The 19566-nt window shown below is 43.6% G+C and overlaps 1 protein-coding gene across 3 annotated transcripts; it reads left to right on the forward strand.

Moving 5' to 3' along the window:
• The first annotated feature begins 449 nt into the window (after positions 1-449).
• LOC118979058 (putative dimethylaniline monooxygenase [N-oxide-forming] 6) lies at positions 450-18764 on the forward strand. 3 transcript variants are annotated; one of them, XM_037034947.1, is made up of 9 exons: positions 450-508; positions 829-1068; positions 5443-5631; positions 6914-7076; positions 8278-8420; positions 9711-9910; positions 12022-12377; positions 14430-14502; positions 18333-18764. In XM_037034947.1, the coding sequence occupies exons 2-9, from the start codon at positions 937-939 to the stop codon at positions 18673-18675; spliced, it is 1599 nt and encodes a 532-aa protein (XP_036890842.1). In that variant the 5' UTR covers positions 450-508; positions 829-936; the 3' UTR covers positions 18676-18764. The 3 variants fall into 3 exon arrangements, with proteins under 3 accessions (XP_036890842.1, XP_036890843.1, XP_036890845.1); XM_037034948.1 differs by having other exon boundaries at positions 498-519; XM_037034950.1 differs by lacking the exon at positions 450-508 and having other exon boundaries at positions 549-1068; positions 5425-5631.
• The last annotated feature ends 802 nt before the right edge of the window (positions 18765-19566 follow it).

Here is a 19566-nt window from a genome sequence, read left to right on the forward strand (position 1 = left end):
TGCCCCTGAGTTCACTGGTTTCACAAACTCATCTCCAAGAATTAGCTCAGCTCCTCAAATCCAGTTCTCTTAAGTTTCCAGAAAATTGGGCTTTAAAAAAACCTGTTGGCACAAGAAAACTTTTCCTTGTAGTCCAGGTGCATAGCCTTTGTTTATATATATTCTATAGCCCCAAAGCAAAAATAAACAACAGAACCATTTTTCCTTTAATCCCCCAGGGATTCACCTTACAGCTCCAGTGACCATATCAGTGACTGCTTTCTTTTTTGTCCCCAGTATTGGGGACCTCATTCTTGCCCTCCTCCCCACCCCCATTTCCCATCACTACCATGCTGGGTCCTTTATCTTGCTGGTAATGTTTTACCAGGGCACTCCACCACAAGAAATACAAAGAAAAAGGAAATACCACTTTAAGAATAATAACTCCACCCCCTTTCCCAATTATCATCTCAAAAAACATTCTCTTCCGCTTTCAGAACACTGCTGGTTCTCTGGAGGAAGGCAGCAGGTAAAATAAGAGTGAGGTCCCTGTCCATGGGTTGCAGGCAGGAGTCCTGAGTTCTAGTTCTGACCCCTTTATTTGTTGGCTCTGAGACCTTGAAGAAGTAATTTCTAATCCCCCAGGAGTGACTATTGCTTCCTTTGTAATGAGAGCACGGAACTGATGACCCTCAGGGTCTTTCCTGTTCTTGCCTTCACTGACTCCACCACACTGGGCACGTTGAATAATCAGGAGAAGAAACCAGATTTAGAATCTTATTTGCAAACGTGGTGGAAAAAAAAATGAGCATCAACTGTTAATGTGTCTCTCTATGTTCTTCGGTTAAGGTGAGGATCCTGACTCTTAAACTTCGGCTGGTTATTTCTGCTGAAAAGTTGACGTGTCCAGGAACAGACTTCAGAAGAACAACTGTCCAGACCCTGCTACGGGAGGCCATGGGGAAGAGAGTGGCCATCATCGGAGCTGGTGTCAGTGGCCTGGCCTCCATACGGTGCTGCCTAGAGGAGGGGCTGGAGCCCACCTGCTTTGAGAGAAGTGATGACGTGGGAGGCCTATGGAAATTCTCGGTAAGTGGCCCACCGCTGGGACCCCAATAAGAGGGAGCTGGGTTCGACAGCAAATCCAATCTGACGGGTTCTACTTTGCATTTGGAGGTAGGTCACAAAAGCTCCAGATCTGGAAAGTAAAACGGCCTCACTCCCACCTCACTGATGTCCAGTCATTCAGAACTATTTCTCCCCAGCCAGGCTTCCCAAGGAGGACACCGCATTTATTAAATACTGTGATGGGCCTGATGGAGCCCAGACCTCTGGGTTGCTAGGAGAGCTAATGTCAGTAATCAGCTCAAACCACCCCACTGCCTCCCCATGCAACTGAGAGGGCTCAGTCCCTACTGCTTGCTCATAAACCCTAGGAACAGGAGGGAAAACAAAAACCTGCATGGGTCAGAAGTCCCCAGTTCTCTTCTCAACTCTTAGGTGTGTTCTGGGCAGGCGTTTCAGCCAAGTCGCTCTTCTTTCTAGATCCCAAACACTCATCTGTCAAATGCAGAGGTGGGGAATCACATCACTGCCAATGTGTCTTCCGACTCTAAAAGTTATAATTCTGTAATTATGTGTACTGGGCAAACATCATAAGCTTTTATGAATGATGACTATGTGTATTGGGTGTGTGGTTATTGACTGTCCTGTCAGATCCAAATCCAGAGGCAAAACGGATTGTCTCTGCCATTCAGACTTAGTGCAGAAGTGATAAAATCAGAAAACCGTCATTATAAACACAATTTTTAAATTTCAAAGCCAAGTTTGGGAAAACTTCTGGCCTTTCTGTCATGATTTTCCCAACTCTTGTTATTGGATGTAGACGATACACGTCCTGCTCGCAGACATTAATTACATCTCCATCATTCATCGTGTGACTATATTCTGTCCTGGTCTCAGTTGTAGCCCAGCCTGCGACAACAGAGTATACCAGTGGGTTAATCAGAACACATCTGGACCGATCTCAAAGCTTTTATTTTAAGAAGATTGGTGGTCTTATAATCCTGAAGGCATCTATCATAGAAGTTATAAGATCATTAATTTTTTAATTTCATTAGGGAATAAGCAAGAGGTTGCTGGTTGGTCTGTTTTTTAAGAATTCAGTTTTCTCTATTTCCATCTGCTCAGGGAGACATGGCCAACTCTACCTGAATCATGACATGGTTCCCTATTATCTAATTAGTGACAACCCAATGCTGCTTGAGCAGCTATTTGGGCAAAGTTGTGTGCAAGGTGCTAGGATGGCTAATATACACGAAGTGGTCACTCTGCATCAACGGTTTCTGCTCCAAACTAATCCCCAGATCTACATGTTTCCAAAATATATCTGACCTGAAGAGCGTCACCTAAGAGATTATGGAAACTTAGGCCACCTGGATTGTCAACTTGGGACTATCAACTTAATGAACACATGCCTTGAGGTTTGTGTTCAGACTACTAGAATCTCGCCAGGTCAGGGTCAGCCACCCCCCTGCAGGGGGGCTCTTGGCTGAGACATGAAGAACACCCTACTTGAAGGAAAGCAGAGGACCACCGTGTGACACAGTGCAGAGACTGCCATCCCCACGGTGTGTGAACAGCACCCCACAGACGTGCAGTCTCCAACAGGGTGGCCGTGCCAGGTGGGAGAGGTCTCCAGGCAGGGGTGACCAGCAGCCCATGACAGGCACAGAGAAGGCACTGGACACAGTCTATCCGGGGGTCTAGTTACCAGCGCAGCCCGATCTAGAGTTTATTCACAGAAGCCACAGAACACAGGCTGATAAGGTACAAAGTCAGACACTGGGTTTTCCACAAGAGGAGATGTCTCTTTTCCCTGAGGTTACTATGTATAAGCAGAAAGACAGCAAAGGCCCGGTGGAGCTGTAAACCCACACAAGTAACATAAACTTTAGCCTCCTCCTCACACTGCAGCCTGTCCTTCTTTTCAAAGCAGAGTGGTACAACACACAAGCAGAGAGTGGCTTTTGGCAAATGTATTACATAAGCTTTCCTCTTGCAAGCCCTGGTGGGCAGAGGTGCTCTGGAAGAGAGAAACCTGATCATTCTGAACTTTTCACCGTGTGCTTTTCCTGTAAAGTGAAAACCAAATTGGATTTATACACTAGCAGATTGAGTATGAGCATGTTTTAAGTTTCACGTGTTCTAACAGGGCCCCTGGCTTCAAATGACTTTAATCTGCTGTGGTAAGAGGTTGCTCAACAAGCCGTGCTCAATAGGTCAGGGCATTTCAACTGCAAAGTGGGGACACAGAACTCTCTGGGCTCGCGTTCAACTTATTCTTTCATGTGTTCATTCAGCAAATGCACGTGTGCGCACAGGCGCACAGGGCATGATGTGGGTGTGGCTGCCAAAGAGAGGCACCACGGGCAGCCTGCGTTTCAAACGCAGAGAGAAAGCAAATGTCAGGATAGGTCCACGACACGTGAACACGAGATGAGGGAGTGAAGAGCATCCCCGTGGTGCAGGCAGACGACTTCCAGTCGAGGAGGAGGAAGGCAACTCCTGAGCTGGACCTCGAGGGTATGTTTAGACTCACAGAAATGAGACTGAGAAGCCGAGATGGGAAATGAAAGGAGATAGAGTAAACTAGAAAAACATGCACACAGCCCTCCGGAAGTAGCCTCTGCTCTTGCCCTCAAGCCGGTTGTGCTCTAGTGTCAAAGAGGAGACACGAATGCAGTGATGACCCTGGACAGACTCGAGAAGCTGCCTGCAGCTGCTTGGCTCTCCGGGTCCAGGACAAGCTGCCCCAGCCAGAGGCAGAGTCAGAGCTTAATATCCTCCTCACTGGCTCAGACCACCTGACATATTGAAATAATGAAAATTCGAGCTCTTTGGAGCAGCAGCAATTGTCTGTTTTTATACAATACAGCTATTTTCTTTTGTACGGAGAACCACCTCTTAGGGGAAAAAAGAATCTAAGGAACTTGCAGGACACATATTCTCTCCGCATGTTTTGATTGGCTGGGGTCCAGGGGCCAAAGGGCAGAGACTCATTAACATGGAAACCATCCAAGAGCAAAGTCTCCCATTTCCTTAACCAATCCCCAGACTGCATCTCAGCCCTCCCAGCCTTCAAAGGGCAGCTAAGAAACCTCCCCCACCCCTCCTCTCAATCATTAAGGACAGGCACCATCTGTTGGGGAACAGGGCTGGAAGACCTGAGAACCTGCCTGTCACCAGCCTTTGCCCTCTTGCTGACCTTGGCGGCCGCTTCCAAGTGAGGCTTAGAAAGTCACCATCTCTGAGCTTAGCTCTTCTGAGAAAAACAGGACCACAAGCACAGGAAGTGTTGTTTCCAACTTTGGAGAGAACACTGAGGCCTCAGGAAGCACTGCCTACAATCCTCCCCATTCCTTCCCGAACTTTTTGTCTCCTTTTTGTCTCCATCTTCCAGGGGACAGCAGGGGGCGGGGGGGGGGGGTGATTGAAGGATAGGGGAACGACAGACATCCTGAGTCCAGCAGCCATTCCAAGCTTTTCGGTTCCCTCAGGATTTAGGGAAGCAGAGGCTGCGGGCTAATAAATGTGCTTGTTGGGCAGGCAACTGTGCAAGCTTCAGCCCTGTCCTGGCAGCAGAGAGAAAATGTTGCTTTTCAATTAAGCTTTCAACCACTTCTCAAAAGGGGCTGCTTTTGGGGGGAGCGGGGGAGGGTTGGGTGGGTGGGCTGGGTTGGGAGTAAAAGACAGAAAATTGTACTTGAACAACAATTAAAATTTTAAAAAGTTTTAAAAGCTGCTTTTCAATTACACAGTGACTTTAAAATGCAGTCCCAAGGTGGGACACAAGTTCTGGGACTTCTGGCTTCCTGGGTTTGCTGGAGAGGGGTGAGGCCTCTAAGTGGTGAGCTAGGGCACTCCTTGGGCGCAGCACTCACTTCCAACCAGCGGTGGTCCTCCAAGTGGGCCCCTGGGCCGGCCATGGCCATGTCAACAACTGCCTCCTGGCAGCAGATGCAAATCCTCAGGCCCCACCCCTGACGTGCTTTCCCCAAAGTGGGGGAACCACTTCAGCAGAGGGTTCCGCTGCTGTTGAAGAGCTCACTGGGCACCGCACAGCCAAACAAGCTAAAAACTGCCGCCCCTTCAAACCACTTAGCTGGATGTTTTTTAAACACCACAACCATGGCTGTGATTGAAAAAAAGAAAGAAAATTCAGTGGGACTAAAAACACAGCTAATACTGGGAGTAATTAGAACAAGGACTAAGGTGGACAGAGGCCAGCTCTGAGCCAGGAGCTATGGTTTTCCTTCCAGGTCTTACAGAGAGCTGTTCCTTTTTGCATGGGTCTTTGGGTTTTGTTTTTTGTTTGTTTTTGGTTTTTGTTTTTTTACATAGTAAAAAGCTGAGGGGCACTCCATTCGTGCTTTCTTTTTCAAGCTTTGCTATTCCTCCTAGGACCATGCAGAAGAAGGCAGGGCGAGCATTTACCCGGGCGTGTTCACCAACTCTTCCAAGGAGATGACGTGCTTCCCAGACTTCCCGTACCCGGAGGACTACCCCACCTTCATCCACCACAGCAAGCTCCAGGAGTACATAAAGGCATTTGCTCAAGAGAAGGGTCTTCTAAAGTATATACAGTTTGAGGTAAGAGCCTTGTAACTTGAGCTGCTGATTTCAGTGGGTAGGAGGAAAAGGACACAGCCACTCAGCTATAGAAATCAGAGCCAAACAGCTGGACAGCTCCCCCATCGGAGCTGAGCAGTAGAGCTTGTAAAGTATTCGTGCATTGGGTTTTTTGTCCCTAAACACATTCCCCATCAGTCTCTGAGAGCTTTTAAAAGGCCACAGAAAATGCTGAAGGCAGCTCGGCCATTGTGGTGTGCTTTCCACCCTCACGCTTTCATATTCTAGTGACAATCAGATTCTCCAGTTCACAGTCATACTTCATGTCCCTACGCTGTGGTTTCAGGAAGTGTGACACTGTTAGAAAACCTCCCAAGAGACATGAACGAGCAAGGCAGTCCTTCCCCTCATCTTCCACCCACCTGGTTCTTCAGACAAGGAGCCTCAGGAATCGGGGCCCAGAGGCACTGGCTGTTCATTCATTTAATTTTACTCTTAACCCCAGTGCATGACTGTTCCAGACAGAGCACACAGACCTAGAAAAATAATCAGCAAAATCATGAATTGGGATTACACATAATTTTATTTATTATTTTAATATAATAAAATATAAATTATATTTATATAATTTAAAATATACATCATTATACTATAAGTAATATATATTTAAATATATATTATGTATTTATATACATAGATTATGTATATAAATACATAGTGTATGTAATAAAATAAATATTTAAAATATCACAATTACGAGTATTTATAAGTTAAACATAAATGTGCCAAATTAAAGTAATTTAAGTTGAACAAATAATTGTAATTGAATTTAATGTAATCTAATTTGGTTTTTGTACGCACTTACCCAATAGTCATATTGTGAAAGTGGCTAATGTTTCCAAAGGAGAGTGGGCATCCCGAGCAAAGGAGAGGAGGAGTGAGGGCTGAGCCCTGAGACACGCTCACGTCACTGGAGTAGATGAGAGAGGGGATCCAAGAGGAAGAAGGCAGGGGGGTCCCTGGGGGGGGCCGTATGCAAATACGACAGCACTTTCACCAGAACGCTGTGTTACACACCCCAAATTTACTAACTCCTGTCAAAAGAGTAAACATACCCCCATAAGTACTTTCCCTGGTGAGTCTGAAGATTCACTGTGACTCCTGTTTTAACATCTTCCTACACGCTTCTCAATGACCAGGGGAGCTCATAACAGTTATTTCCTCCACAGAAATACTGCTGAATAGATAAATAAATACATGTAGAATTATGAGTAGAAGAAATTTCTTTCTGATTTTCTTTAAGACCCTGGTTTCCAGTGTCAAGAAATGCCCCAGCTTCTTAGTCACTGGCCAGTGGGAAGTGGTTTTGGAAAAGAATGGGAAGCAGAAATCTACTATTTTTGATGCTGTCATGGTTTGTTCAGGACATCATGTCTACCCCAATCTGCCACGTGATTCTTTCCCTGGTAAGTTTGGAAAATGTATAATAATAATAATCTCAGGATTTAGACATGAACATCAAGGTTGAAGCAGACCTTCCCACAAACTGTACATAACGATGATTCTTAAGCTTGCAAAAATTTTGGAGTAAAATTTTAAGCTTGAAGATGTGTGAAGTATAGTAATAATCGGCCTCCTGGACCCCTATACTAAAAGAATCAAGGGCCTGTAAGCCAGAGACAAGAGGAAGCCACAGGCTCCGAGCTGTGTGTTACCTTAGGCACAATGTGAACATAAGTCCTGACTGCGTATTACACCTTCACATTATTACACCTTCACAGTATTACACCTTCACAGTATTACACCTTCACAGAAGTGGAGCCCAACTGCCAAACTGTTCACAGAAAGTCACACTTTCTGTTATTTATAACTAACATATTGGTGACTTATAGAGGAAATCTGGGTTTCCTAAATTCATATATGTGCACATTTTGCAAACAAACTTCAGAAATCTCAGTGTGTGTATGTGCACACATGCAGGCACACTCTATTACTACACAAAAGTAGCAAGCATCAGATAAATACAACACACAAGGAGCCTTCCTTCTTTCTTTCCGACAGAAACACACATCCACTCAAAGATTCCCATCTACAGTTCCCATCTCAAGGCATGATATTCACAGGCTGAGATCACGAGAAGAGTAGAGATTCATGGAGAATTGAAGATCAAACCATTGACGTTAAGAGGCACTATATTTCCTGGAGGCTCACAATACAGCACAGGCTTAGAGTACCCGGGCTTAATACTCCACAGGTTCTTTACCACTTAACCTTGGTCAAGTCACTTATTTATCTCAATGTCCTTGTATTTTAAAATAGAGATAATACCAGTCTCTACCATTCGGAGATGTTATCAAGGTTAAATAGTTAGAATCCATAAAGCTTTTAGTGGAGGGTGTAGCCTACAGGAAGTATTCAATAAATATTAGCTATCATTATCAAAATAGAAGTTCTCATATCTTAAGGGTTTTTTTTTTAAGGCACCAAAAGTAATCATTTGAGGGTTTCTTGTCAAAAACCACCAAAGGGTAAGTGCTTTTCAACTAGGGAACTTTTTTTAAAGTTAAGAATGCCATTAGGAGATTTAAAAATAAAAATATCAACATACGTGACTCTATATCATTTCTTCTGAAAATCAACTCAACCTACCTCCCATGTTCCACTTAGGCCTAGACCAGTTTCAAGGCCACGTCCTCCACAGCCGGGACTATAAGGGCCCAGAAGCCTTCAAGGGGAAGAGGGTCCTCGTGGTTGGCCTAGGGAACTCGGGATGTGACATTGCTGTAGAGCTCAGTCGCTTGGCCACACAGGTAAAGCTTTGGGGAAACAAACCTGGGGGACAGCTGTGCTACCAAACCTACAGCCCAGGCACTGAGGATGCTGATGGCCATGTCCTACCACAAGGGTCCCCTGACCCCCCCCATCACATATGCCCAGGCAGGGAAGACTGCAGACATTTTCCCTGTGAAGCCAGGTGAAGGGGCCCACACTCATGGGGGGGGGGGGGGGTGCATGCTGCTGGAACCAGAAGCATGTGTGTCAGTGTGCATTTTTGTTTTAATGTTATGCCCTGATCACCCCCAGCAAACTGGTGGCTCTACTTTAATTTATTTAACAGCATTTCTTATCACATAAAATGCAAAAGGTACTTGTTTGCCACTCTGAATGTCTGGAAGAGACACAAGATTTAGCTCTTACTATTGTTTATCCACTCAATAGCCACAGCTCAAAAAACACGGGGCACTTTCTATGTATCAGAAATAAACACAGAAACCAGTCAGAGTACTTCCTGACTTCAAGGAGCAGGCGATGGGTGGAGGCGGGATGACAGGTATGCACATCTCTGCAAAAGGAGGTAATGAGACTTCAGTGAGTGGCACAACCAAGAAAGGAGAACCTAACCCAGCCTGGAGTCAAGGGAGGCTTCCCAGGGGACTCCAAGCAACATCCTACACGACCAGTAGGAACAGCATGTTTTAAAGGAAATGTGTGCTCAATAAATAAATTCTTAGATGCAAGTAAATAAAAGCTAAGGATTTTTTAAAAGTCAGACCCCCTTGGGTCATCACAAAAGTGGTAAAATAGGCAACTGAGTTTGACTCAGGGCTGAAGCCACTGCCTGGCATGGGGCTGCCCAGCAACATGCCACCTAGGTGTGGAGCAAGAACTGGCAAAGGAGACCAGGAACAGAGAAGAGAATTAAACCCTTCGCATCTGCTTAGCCTCATCTCAGCTAGAGATTTCACTACATTTCCTGCACCCAACCCAGCCACTCCCACCACTGAGTTTCGCTGGATTGGCTGGTTTCTATCGTACCTACCGTCTTAGCCTATGAGTGTATGCAGGCAAAACCTGCCACGGGTGAATACAAAGCCCTCCTGTTCCAACACATCACTTCTTTCAACAACTGTGCACTAGCCCTCTGGGGCACAGGGAGGGAGAAAGTCCACCTCTGCCTGGTTCAGTCACGTACCCCCATCTGAGATGTGGCCCTCCCCTGATGGTGAAGGAGGTAAATTCATGGAGATATCCAGAGAATCATGTTGTATCTGCTACTTCTTGCAGAATACTTCTGAAGTCAATGTGTCCTTCCCCACCAGGTCGTCATCAGCACCAGGAGTGGTTCCTGGGTCATGAGCCGGGTTTGGGATGACGGCTATCCTTGGGACATGGTGTCTGTCACCCGCTTTGCCTCCTTTCTCCAGAACATCCTTCCTTCATCCGTCTCTGACTGGCTATATGTCAAGAAGCTGAACGCACGGTTTAAGCATGAGAACTACGGCCTGATGCCTCTAAATGGGTACTACCAATAACACGTGTTTCTCATTCCAAGAGTGGCCCACTGGTTTAAGTGGGATTCTTTCTTTCCAGGTCTTTCTGTAGTTGTCTCACTGAGGCTGGTGGAGTTACATTGAGGACTGTGTAGGTGACATAGCATCCCCAGAGGCCATGGCTGGGATGAAAATCTTCTGGAAATTACTCTAGAGGGGAAAGGCATGTGGAAGAATCGGGGAACAGGAAAGGGACAGGCAGCTCAGTCACCCTGCCGTGCAGAATTCAGCTGTGGTAGCTACAACCTCGACAGACATTGGGAGGCTGAGCCAATTCAAAAATTACAGTGTTTTGAGGACTATCTTGTCCATACTTAAGGTTGAATGCGGATAGAAATAATAATTATTATAGAGTAATTATTATAATAATTATTATTTTTATATACCTCAAAACTGTTGTGGTATTCCATAAGATAAAAAATATACAAGACTTACTTTGTAAACTATAAAACTTCACAAAATATTGGTTCTTAATAGTCTCAAATTCTCTAATATGCTCCTAAGGACCAATTGCAAAGTCGGGTTACCCGACATGTCTCAGCAACTAGGAAGTCTCGACACAAAAGTAAGTGCACAGCTCCTCCATCACAGACAGGGTGGGTTTCTGCAGGACGGTCAGAAGTACTGGGGCGCCTCAGGCATTTGAGATCACAGAACTAATGCAGTCAATGAAATGAGCATGCTTCATCTATGTATTTTCTATGGAGACACAGCCCAATACCTGTTAATGAAAAAGGTGTTCTAGGTAGAGGAATCACTATCAATTTTTTTAAAAAGATTCAAATGAGTAAGAAAAGAAATGATTCACAAAGAAATTTATCTTTGGCCCATGCTAGCAAAAGTGTTCCACTGTGTTTAGAGGAACAGGCTAAGGAAAAATAAAAGAGAACTGGAAATTGAAATAGCAAACGCCAGGCTTGGGAGCCACACGCTCAGCCCTCCCTAGTCTGGCAGACAGCTAGATCCCCAAAAGAAAACAATGGTGATTTCACACATTTCCAAGTATGCTTAATGCAACAGAAGTTTCAGATCTTGAGCTGGTTACCTTTTTTTTTTTTGTCTTATAAAGGAAACTGCAAATTGCACGTTGGCTTTGTCCTTCAGATGATTAAAACATAGTTTCGGAAATCCACTCCCAAAAACTAAGCTCCCTCCCATAAAGGGCTCCAAATACCCTAAGGAACTGACATGGCCTCACCCCTGCCTTACACAGCAGAGGTGGAGGAGGGGACAGAAAAGGAGGTTTTACTGTGTGACCTACTTTCTGTCACCTTATGAGGTAAAGGAAGAAACTTCAGGGTTGTAGAGGTGGAGAGCAGTTTGGGAGTGCAGAAACAAATTCTAAGATCAATCAAGTTCCTTAAGGTCTGAGATAGAAGAAACGTCCAAATCTCTGAAGGAAACTTAACTCGAAATGAAGAATGTCTTCAAACACACACACACACACACACACGCGTACGTACGTTCCTAGATGCGTGGCACCCAAGTTGTTATGCTTTCTTCTGGGACCACAGCTGATGAAAGGGAACCAAACGTGGCAACATGACATCCGGCCACAGCAAATCTGATTTCCCCACGCACAATGAGAGACCTTGGTTACCATCACAGTTCACTTACAGTAATGATGCTCGCACATGCCAACCCCTCTCTTGAGTGCTTTACAGATAATCACTCGTTAACTCTCACAACACCTGTCTCAGGTAGATTCTAGATTATCCCCATTTTACTCTGATGGAAACAAATGCAGACAAGTGGCAGCTACTAAGACTGAGCTGGGACATGCATTTGCATCATCCAGAGTCGGCCTTCTCAACCCTTTTGTTATGTCGAGGAATTACTTTCATTCTAACGCATTTGGCAAGTCTCCAAATAGTGTAGGCACCCAGAAGAGAAGTTGCCAGGAGCCACCAGAAGCAGCTCAGACAGATGTCCTTAAGGTCTGCCCAGAGGAAGAGAGCAGGGTATCCTCGGGCCAACACTTAACAGCTCAAATTTGGTATCCATGCTATGGGCTGTTGCGGGGATCCCCTGGGAACGAGGCACTTCACAGCAAAGGCCTGTGACTCTTGTTTCTTCACAGCACCCTGAGGAAAGAGCCTGTGTTCAATGATGAGCTCCCATCGCGCATCCTGTGTGGCACCCTGTCCATCAGGCCTGGTGTGACGAAGTTCAAGGAGACCTCAGCCATGTTTGAGGACGGGACCATGTTTGAGGCCATTGACGCTGTCATCTTTGCCACAGGCTATGTTTATGACTACCCTTTCCTTGATGACTCCATCATCAAGAGCAGAAACGATGAGATCACCTTGTTTAAAGGCATCTTCCCCCCAATGATGGAGAAGCCAACCTTGGCTGTGATTGGCCTTGTCCAGTCCCTCGGGGCTGCCATCCCCACCACTGACCAGCAAGCCCGCTGGGCCACTAAAGTGCTCACAGGTAGGTGGGCCATTCTGTCTCTCGTCTGTTCCGTCAGTGGACGTTTATGAAGCATCTAGTAGATACCCAGCACTATGCTAGGTGCTAGAGACACCAAGGAAAACAGCATGCTTTTTGACCCCAGAGAGCTTCGAGTAGGGTGAGGGGAATGCCAGCCGCAGTGCGAGAAACTGTAGGCTGTTCTGGTGAGGGCAACTGGGCAGCAAGCTATTCCAGGAAGAGGGCACAGCACAAAGGAAGGTATAAAGGTGAGGAACCGCACAGAGTGGGTAAAGAACCAGAAACACTTTGGTGTGAGGGAATATGACACAGAGGCAGGGGGTGGCAAGAAACGGAAGAAAGAACTGGTGAGTGGAGGGCTGTACAAGCTGTTAAAGAGCTTGGACTTCTGGTGAGGCAACTGAAAGCACTCTGCAAGGCTTTAAGCAAGAGAAGAATAGCAATGAGTCACTTAATGTCCAAGGATACTGCAAAGGTTGGAAAGGCCGTGCCCGGAGACATGTGGGAGGCCCTTTTGCTGTCCACCTGTTTCAGAATAACATGAGGTCACTTCTACTCTACGGACAATCTTCTCTCCATCCCTCCACTCTCAGCTCCATGGTCTCTAGGGACTACAAGTATGTTTATGTGAGAAAGTCAAGAATACAAGAAATACACAGAGAAAAGCAATGTCTCAAATATGGTGATTTAATTTACTCCAATGATACTGATTGTCACTGTTATTGAAAGTGTCCTTTTATTCAAGGGTTCAAGGGTCTTGGCCAATACAGGTATACCTTACCTAGCACACCATCTATAAAAACTGGGACTATAGGTAATGAAAAAAGTGTTAATCATGGAGCATATGTATGTGCTTTCTGTAAATGTTGTGGATAAATAAGATTTTCTTGCAAGGGAACATTACTGTACTAGCCCTGTTGTGTAATCTTTTGTACGGGCACTCCCCTGTTAAGTGTCTTTAACATTTAACTCCCCACTGTCTTTTCTCTTGAATGGCACAGCAGTGCCTCGTGCCTGAGGTATTGTGGGAAGACTAGGTACAGTTTATAAACCAAAAAAATTTTTACATGAAACAAAGGGTATCATTTATTCATTCAGCAAATACTAATGATTACCTGCTATGTGCCAGGCTCTGTCTTAGCACTTAGGACACAACAGCAAACAAAATGATCAAAATTCTAGTAGAAGCACAGCCACCATATGGTCACAGGGCACCGTCAGGCTGAGACAAGATGCTAACAAGAGCTAGACGTGTTCGCCCACTGTGGACAATAAATTCTCACCATTATTAAAAGGCAAGTGAGCTGCCATCAGCAATCAGAAAAAGCCTCCACTGATGTAGTAAAATTTACAAAAAAGTCACGCTGCCCTCACTTTAAAAAACTTATTTTTCAATTACTATTGACATACAGCATCACATTTCTTTTGGGTGTACAACATAGTGATTAGATGTTCATATACCTTAAAACATCCTCCTCGGCTGCAGGCTGATTCTGAGAAAACCATGCTTCCTTCCAGTGTCCCATCTTAGTTGCCATGCACCTTAAAAGTGAACTGTTGCGCCAGGTGGTTTCTTGAGAGAATCCCTAATAAGACAACACTGACAAGGAACATGAAGAAGCTGTTCAGAGGTTATGTGTGTGGAGTGTTCCTGCGTGTATTGAAGACCAGGCCCTCTATAACACAGCAGGAGCAGGAGACTGGGCAGTTCAGAGCCACAGACTCTTCCACTGCCACGCCCTCACTGCAGAGCAGCCTCGCCATCCCAGAGCGAGTTCATGGGCTTCTCAGATCTTCCTCCCTGTGAACCGCTTTGTACTAGAGACACCATAGACAGTTCTTCTTGATACAAAATCTTTTTCTCCCTTCTTTTCTACTTATTTATTTTTGTACTGAAACAAAGTTTTTTAAAATTATTTAATGTTGTTCAAGTACAGTTGATACAAAATCTTTTATGGACAGAGTTCATAACTACAGAATAAAATGCATTACGTGTCATTATACATTTCTGATTTGTCTTTTTCAATATTTCCCTCTTTATTTCTTCCCTAGGCTCATGTACCCTGCCAACTACAAAGGAAATGATGGATGACATTGATAAGGAAATAAGGAATAAACTCAAGTGGTAAGAGACTGTACTTACTAATGAAACAAACAGAACACCAGCTATAATTTAACAGTCTTGCATGGGCAGATAAGAGCCATCACATTTCTCCTGTATAACACTAGGTTCCCAAACAGGGGTGGCTTTGGCAAAGTCCGGAGACATTTTTGGTCATCACAAGTAAAAAAGACATGTTACTGGCATCTAATGGGTAGAGACTAGGGATGCTGCTCAATACCCTACAGTACCCAGGACAGTACACCCAAACACAGAAGTATCCAGTTCAAATGCCAGTAGTTCTGAGATTGAAAAACAACTGTAACACTTTCTTCAAGAGCTCCTTTCTCATCAGCCACATGTCTGTCCTAGCCACAGCAATCAGTCAGTAAAAAGAAATAAAAGGCATCCAAATTGGAAAGGAAGAAGAAAAATTGTCACTAGTTGCAAACAATGTAATACTCTGTATAGAAAACCCTAAAGACTTCACCAAAAAAGATGAATTAGTGAATTCAGTAAAGTTACAAGATACAAAATAAATATTCAGATATGGGCCGCATTTCTATATTCAAATAACAAATTATCAGAAAGAGAAATTTAAAAACAATCCCATTATAATTGCATCAAAAATAATAAAATACCTAGGAATAAATGTAACCAGGGAAGTGAAAGACCTATACTGAGATTTCCATAAGACACTGATGAAAAAACGTGAAGAAGACACAAATGAATGGAATGATACACAGTGCTCGTAAGCTGGAAGAATTAACATCACTAAAATGTCCATACTACCCAACGTACAGATTCAGTACAATCCCTATCAAAATACCAAAGGTGTTTTTCACAGAACTACAACAAATAACCTTAAAATTTATATGGAACCACAAAAGACCCTGAAGAGTTGAAGAAATTTTGAGAAATAAGAACAAAGTTGGAGGTAATTAAGTACTGTGGTTTTAAACTATACTACAAACCTATAGTAATCAAATCAGTATGATACTGACATAAAAACAGACACATAAATCAGTAAAACAGAATACAGGTCCCAGAAATAAACCCATGTGTATATGGTCAATTCATCTATAGAAAGGAGAAAAGAATATACAGTGCAGGGGGTGGGGGGCAGTCTCTTTAATAGTGGGAAAACAAAACAGATAAGTGACAAAAAAACACCTGAAATTGGAGCATTTTCTTATACCATATACAAAAATGAACTCAAAGACTAAGACCTAAAACCATAAAACTCCTATTAGAAAACAAAGGCAGCAAAAGAAAAAAAGAGAGAAAGAGAAGAGAGAAAAAATCATGGACATGGACACCAGTGTGGTAAATGGCAGGTGGGAAAGATGGAAGGAGATGGGTGAGGGTATAAGGGGGATAAGTGATGATGGACAGAGACGTGACTTTGGGTGATGAACTCACAATACAATACACAGATGCTGTGTTGTACAATTGTGCACCTGAAACCTGTACAATTGTGTTAACCAGTGCCACCCCAACAAATTCAATAAAAAGGAAAAAAAGAAACATAAAAAGAAACAATGAAACATTTAAAAATAAGAGCAAAGAAAAAATGAGATCCAAGGAATAAGATAATTCTGGGAAGAGGGGCAAGGAGGGAACAAAGACAGTAAATGGTTAGACATCTGTCTTTGCAATATTTTTTGAATACCTCTGACACGGACACCAGCCCGCAGTGTCCACGGAGTTATGGAGGAAAGTTATTGTACTGTTATTGTACAGTTATTGTACTATTACTCTGTACAATAGAGTATACAGACATGAGACAAACTCACACAGACTACCAAGTCCTGTGGAGGAAAAGGGACAGCATGGCTGTTTCCCTCTCAAGAGGAGAAAAAGCCTTGGAGCACATCGGCCACTCTCTCAAGGGGAGAGCACGCCAACCCTTGCCGTGACAGGTTTTTATTGGGTTCAGTTTGCACAGGAATAAAGCTCATCAATCATTGTCAGGCAGAAATAATTAAACAATAGATAACATTCAAAGAACTCTGAGGGCTTATTATGAGTCAAGGTCAGATAGTTAAAGTGCCATAAAACTTTGGGGAACAAACTCACTTCCTGTTTGGTCCCTTATTATTTAAATTGAGGGTATTAGCAAAGCAGGTTTCATAGGATTTTTTGCATTATTTCTTAGGCCTGCCCTTTCTTGCACAGGGCAGCACCCACCCCCAGCATTGTTTCAGGCGTAAGGCATTGTCTCAGGCTTAAGTCAGGCAGGGGAAGTAAGGCAGCCAAGAAATTAGGAGACTTCTTGCAGACAGAATGAGGACTCAGGCTATGTCAAAGCTGAGGGGCGAGGGTCCATCACCCCTATTTTCTATAGCCCCCCAAATCCTTCCTGGGGGGCCCCTGTGATCATGCCTGTCTTAGGTTGTCCCTCCCTTGAGGAATCTTACCCATCATTGGCTAACTGATCAAGCATTGGGGGCCAGTCAGGGTGCAGTAAAAGGAGCAGAGGCGGTGCCCCTGCCAGGGAGATAAGCTTTGTCTCCTTAGCGGCTTATGGTCTGTAGGTTGCTCACTCAACCTTAGCCATGGAGGGGTTACAGCTTCTGAAATCAGGCAGGGCAGTTCCCAACATCGGTCTCCTCAGGTAAAGGCAACAAAAGAAAAAATAAACAAATGGGACTACATCAAAGTAAAAAGCTTTTATAACAAATAAAAACTCATAGATACAGACAATAGAATGTTGGTTACCAGAGTGGGAGGGGGTTGGAGGAGGATGAAAAAGTAAACAGGTTTAAATACAAGGTAAGCAAAGGAGACTAGACTTTGGGTGGTAAGCACACAATAGAGTATACAGATGTTGTATAATAAAGTTGTACACCTAAAATTTATACAATGTTATGAACCAATGCTACGACAATAAATGTAATTTAAAAAATAAAGCAGTTGCACAGTGAAAGAAACCACCAATAAGATGAAAACACAACCTACTGAATGGGAGAAGATATTTACAAATGATTATTAACACTCCATAGGAGTGTTAATATACAATTCAGTACCCAAATCAAACAATCTGATTAAATAACAGACAGATGACCTGAATAAACATTTCTCCAAAGACATACAGATGGTCAGCAAACACATGAAAAGATGCTCAACATTACTAATAATCAGGGAAATGCAACTCAAAACCACAAGGAGGTATCACCTCACACCTTTCAAAATGGATATTACCAAAAAGACAACAAATAACAAGCGCAGGTGAGGATGTGGAGAAAAGGAAACCCTTGTGCACTGTTGCTAGGATAATAAATTGGTGCACCCACTGTGGAAATCCATAGAGGTTCCTCTACAAATTAACAAAGGAACTGCAGTAAAACCCAGCAATCCCACTTCTCAGTATCGTTAAAAAAATGAAGACAATAATCTATACAGATATGTGCACCCCTATGTTCATTGCAGCATTGTTTACAATAGCAATAAATGGAATCAACATAGGTGTCCATCAAGAGATGACCAGACAAAGAAGATATGGTATGTTTATCCAGTGAACTACTACTCGGCCATAAAGAGAATAAAATCTGGCTATCTGCAACAACATGGATGGACCTAAAGAGTATTAAGTTGTATGTCAACTATGGTTAAAAATAAATTTTAAAAGCAAAACCCCCAAAACACATCAAAGTTGGATAAATATTAGGAAGGGGAGAAAACTAAAAGCTCATTTATAGCCAAAAAACCAAGTGATATGTTTAATGTTGTGGCAAAAGAGAGGAGGGGCTTATTACTGGAGGTGCCCACTAAAATGCTGATTTTCTGAGGTACAAAATAAGAAACGGGTGCTCTGTTTACACCTCACTGCTCTACGTTCTTTCCCTCCTCAGGTTTGGCCACAGCCAGACTTTGCTGACAGATTACATCCCATACATGGACGAGCTGGGCTCCTTCATAGGGAGCAAGCCTAACATACCGTGGCTCTTCCTGACGGACCCCAAGCTGGCCCTGCAGGTGTACTTCGGTCCTTGCAGCCCCTATCAGTTCCGACTGATGGGACCAGGGAGGTGGGACGGGGCCAGGAAGGCCATCTTGACCCAGTGGGACCGGACAGTGAAGCCAACCAGGACAAGAGCTGTCGGCAAAGCTCACAGACCCCAACCTTTTTACAACTTGCTTAAAATGCTTTTATTCCCACTGCTTCTTCTGTCTATTCTCCTTGCATTTTATTAATGAGAAAGTCCTTTGGGGCTCAGAGTTAAGCCTGCAAGTTTAAGTATCCATATGCCTAATAAAATCTCATAGCTGCTCTTTCCCTTCCTGCAGAGGTAAAAATGAATTCTGGCCAATTGGACTTCAAGTCCAAATAAAATGAAAACTACTCAGCTTCTCCTTCCTCATGAGAATCTATACTCTCAAAGGCTTTCCACATGCCGAACTGGCAAGTTTAGAGATGCTGTAGATAAAGGAGATGAGAGAGTGAATGGCAGTGGGCAGTCAGCTTTGCAGGCTAAACATAGTTTAATAAACATTTTAAAGGCTGTTTTGTCATGGGGACCATCAACATCACAACCATGTTGTCTCCCAGCTTATGACCCACACACTATACCTTTCCACTTATTTAGACCTTTAATTTCTCTCAGCTATGTTTTATAGTTTTTAGTGTACAAATCTTTCTCATTCTATTTCAGGCTTACCCTAAGTATTTCACATGTGGTATGTTATTACAGAGTACTTTAATTTTTGCAATTTCTTACTGTTTATTGTTAACATATAGAAATGCAATAATTTTCTCTATGTAGACAATCATGTTGTCTGAAAATAAAGAGTCTTTTTTCCTCCCATTCCAATTTGGGTGTCATTTATTTCTTTTTCTTGCCTTATTCCACTGGTAGAAAACTGCAGTATAATGTTGAACAGAAGTGGTGAGAACAGACATCCTTGCCTTGTTCCTGATCTCAGGAATAAAGCATTCAATCATGAAGTAATGTTATCTGTAGATTATCTCATAAATGACCTTTAAGTTGACAAAGTTTCCTTTAGTTTCTAGTTTGCTGACAATTTTTATCGGGAATAGATGTTGGCTTTTGTCTGATGCTTTTTTTGCTTCACTGAGATGATTAT

This window comes from Sturnira hondurensis, unplaced genomic scaffold (assembly GCF_014824575.4).
Source record: "Sturnira hondurensis isolate 20B ecotype Veracruz unplaced genomic scaffold, ASM1482457v3 Scaffold0022215, whole genome shotgun sequence".
NCBI classification, from domain to species: domain Eukaryota; kingdom Metazoa; phylum Chordata; class Mammalia; order Chiroptera; family Phyllostomidae; genus Sturnira; species Sturnira hondurensis.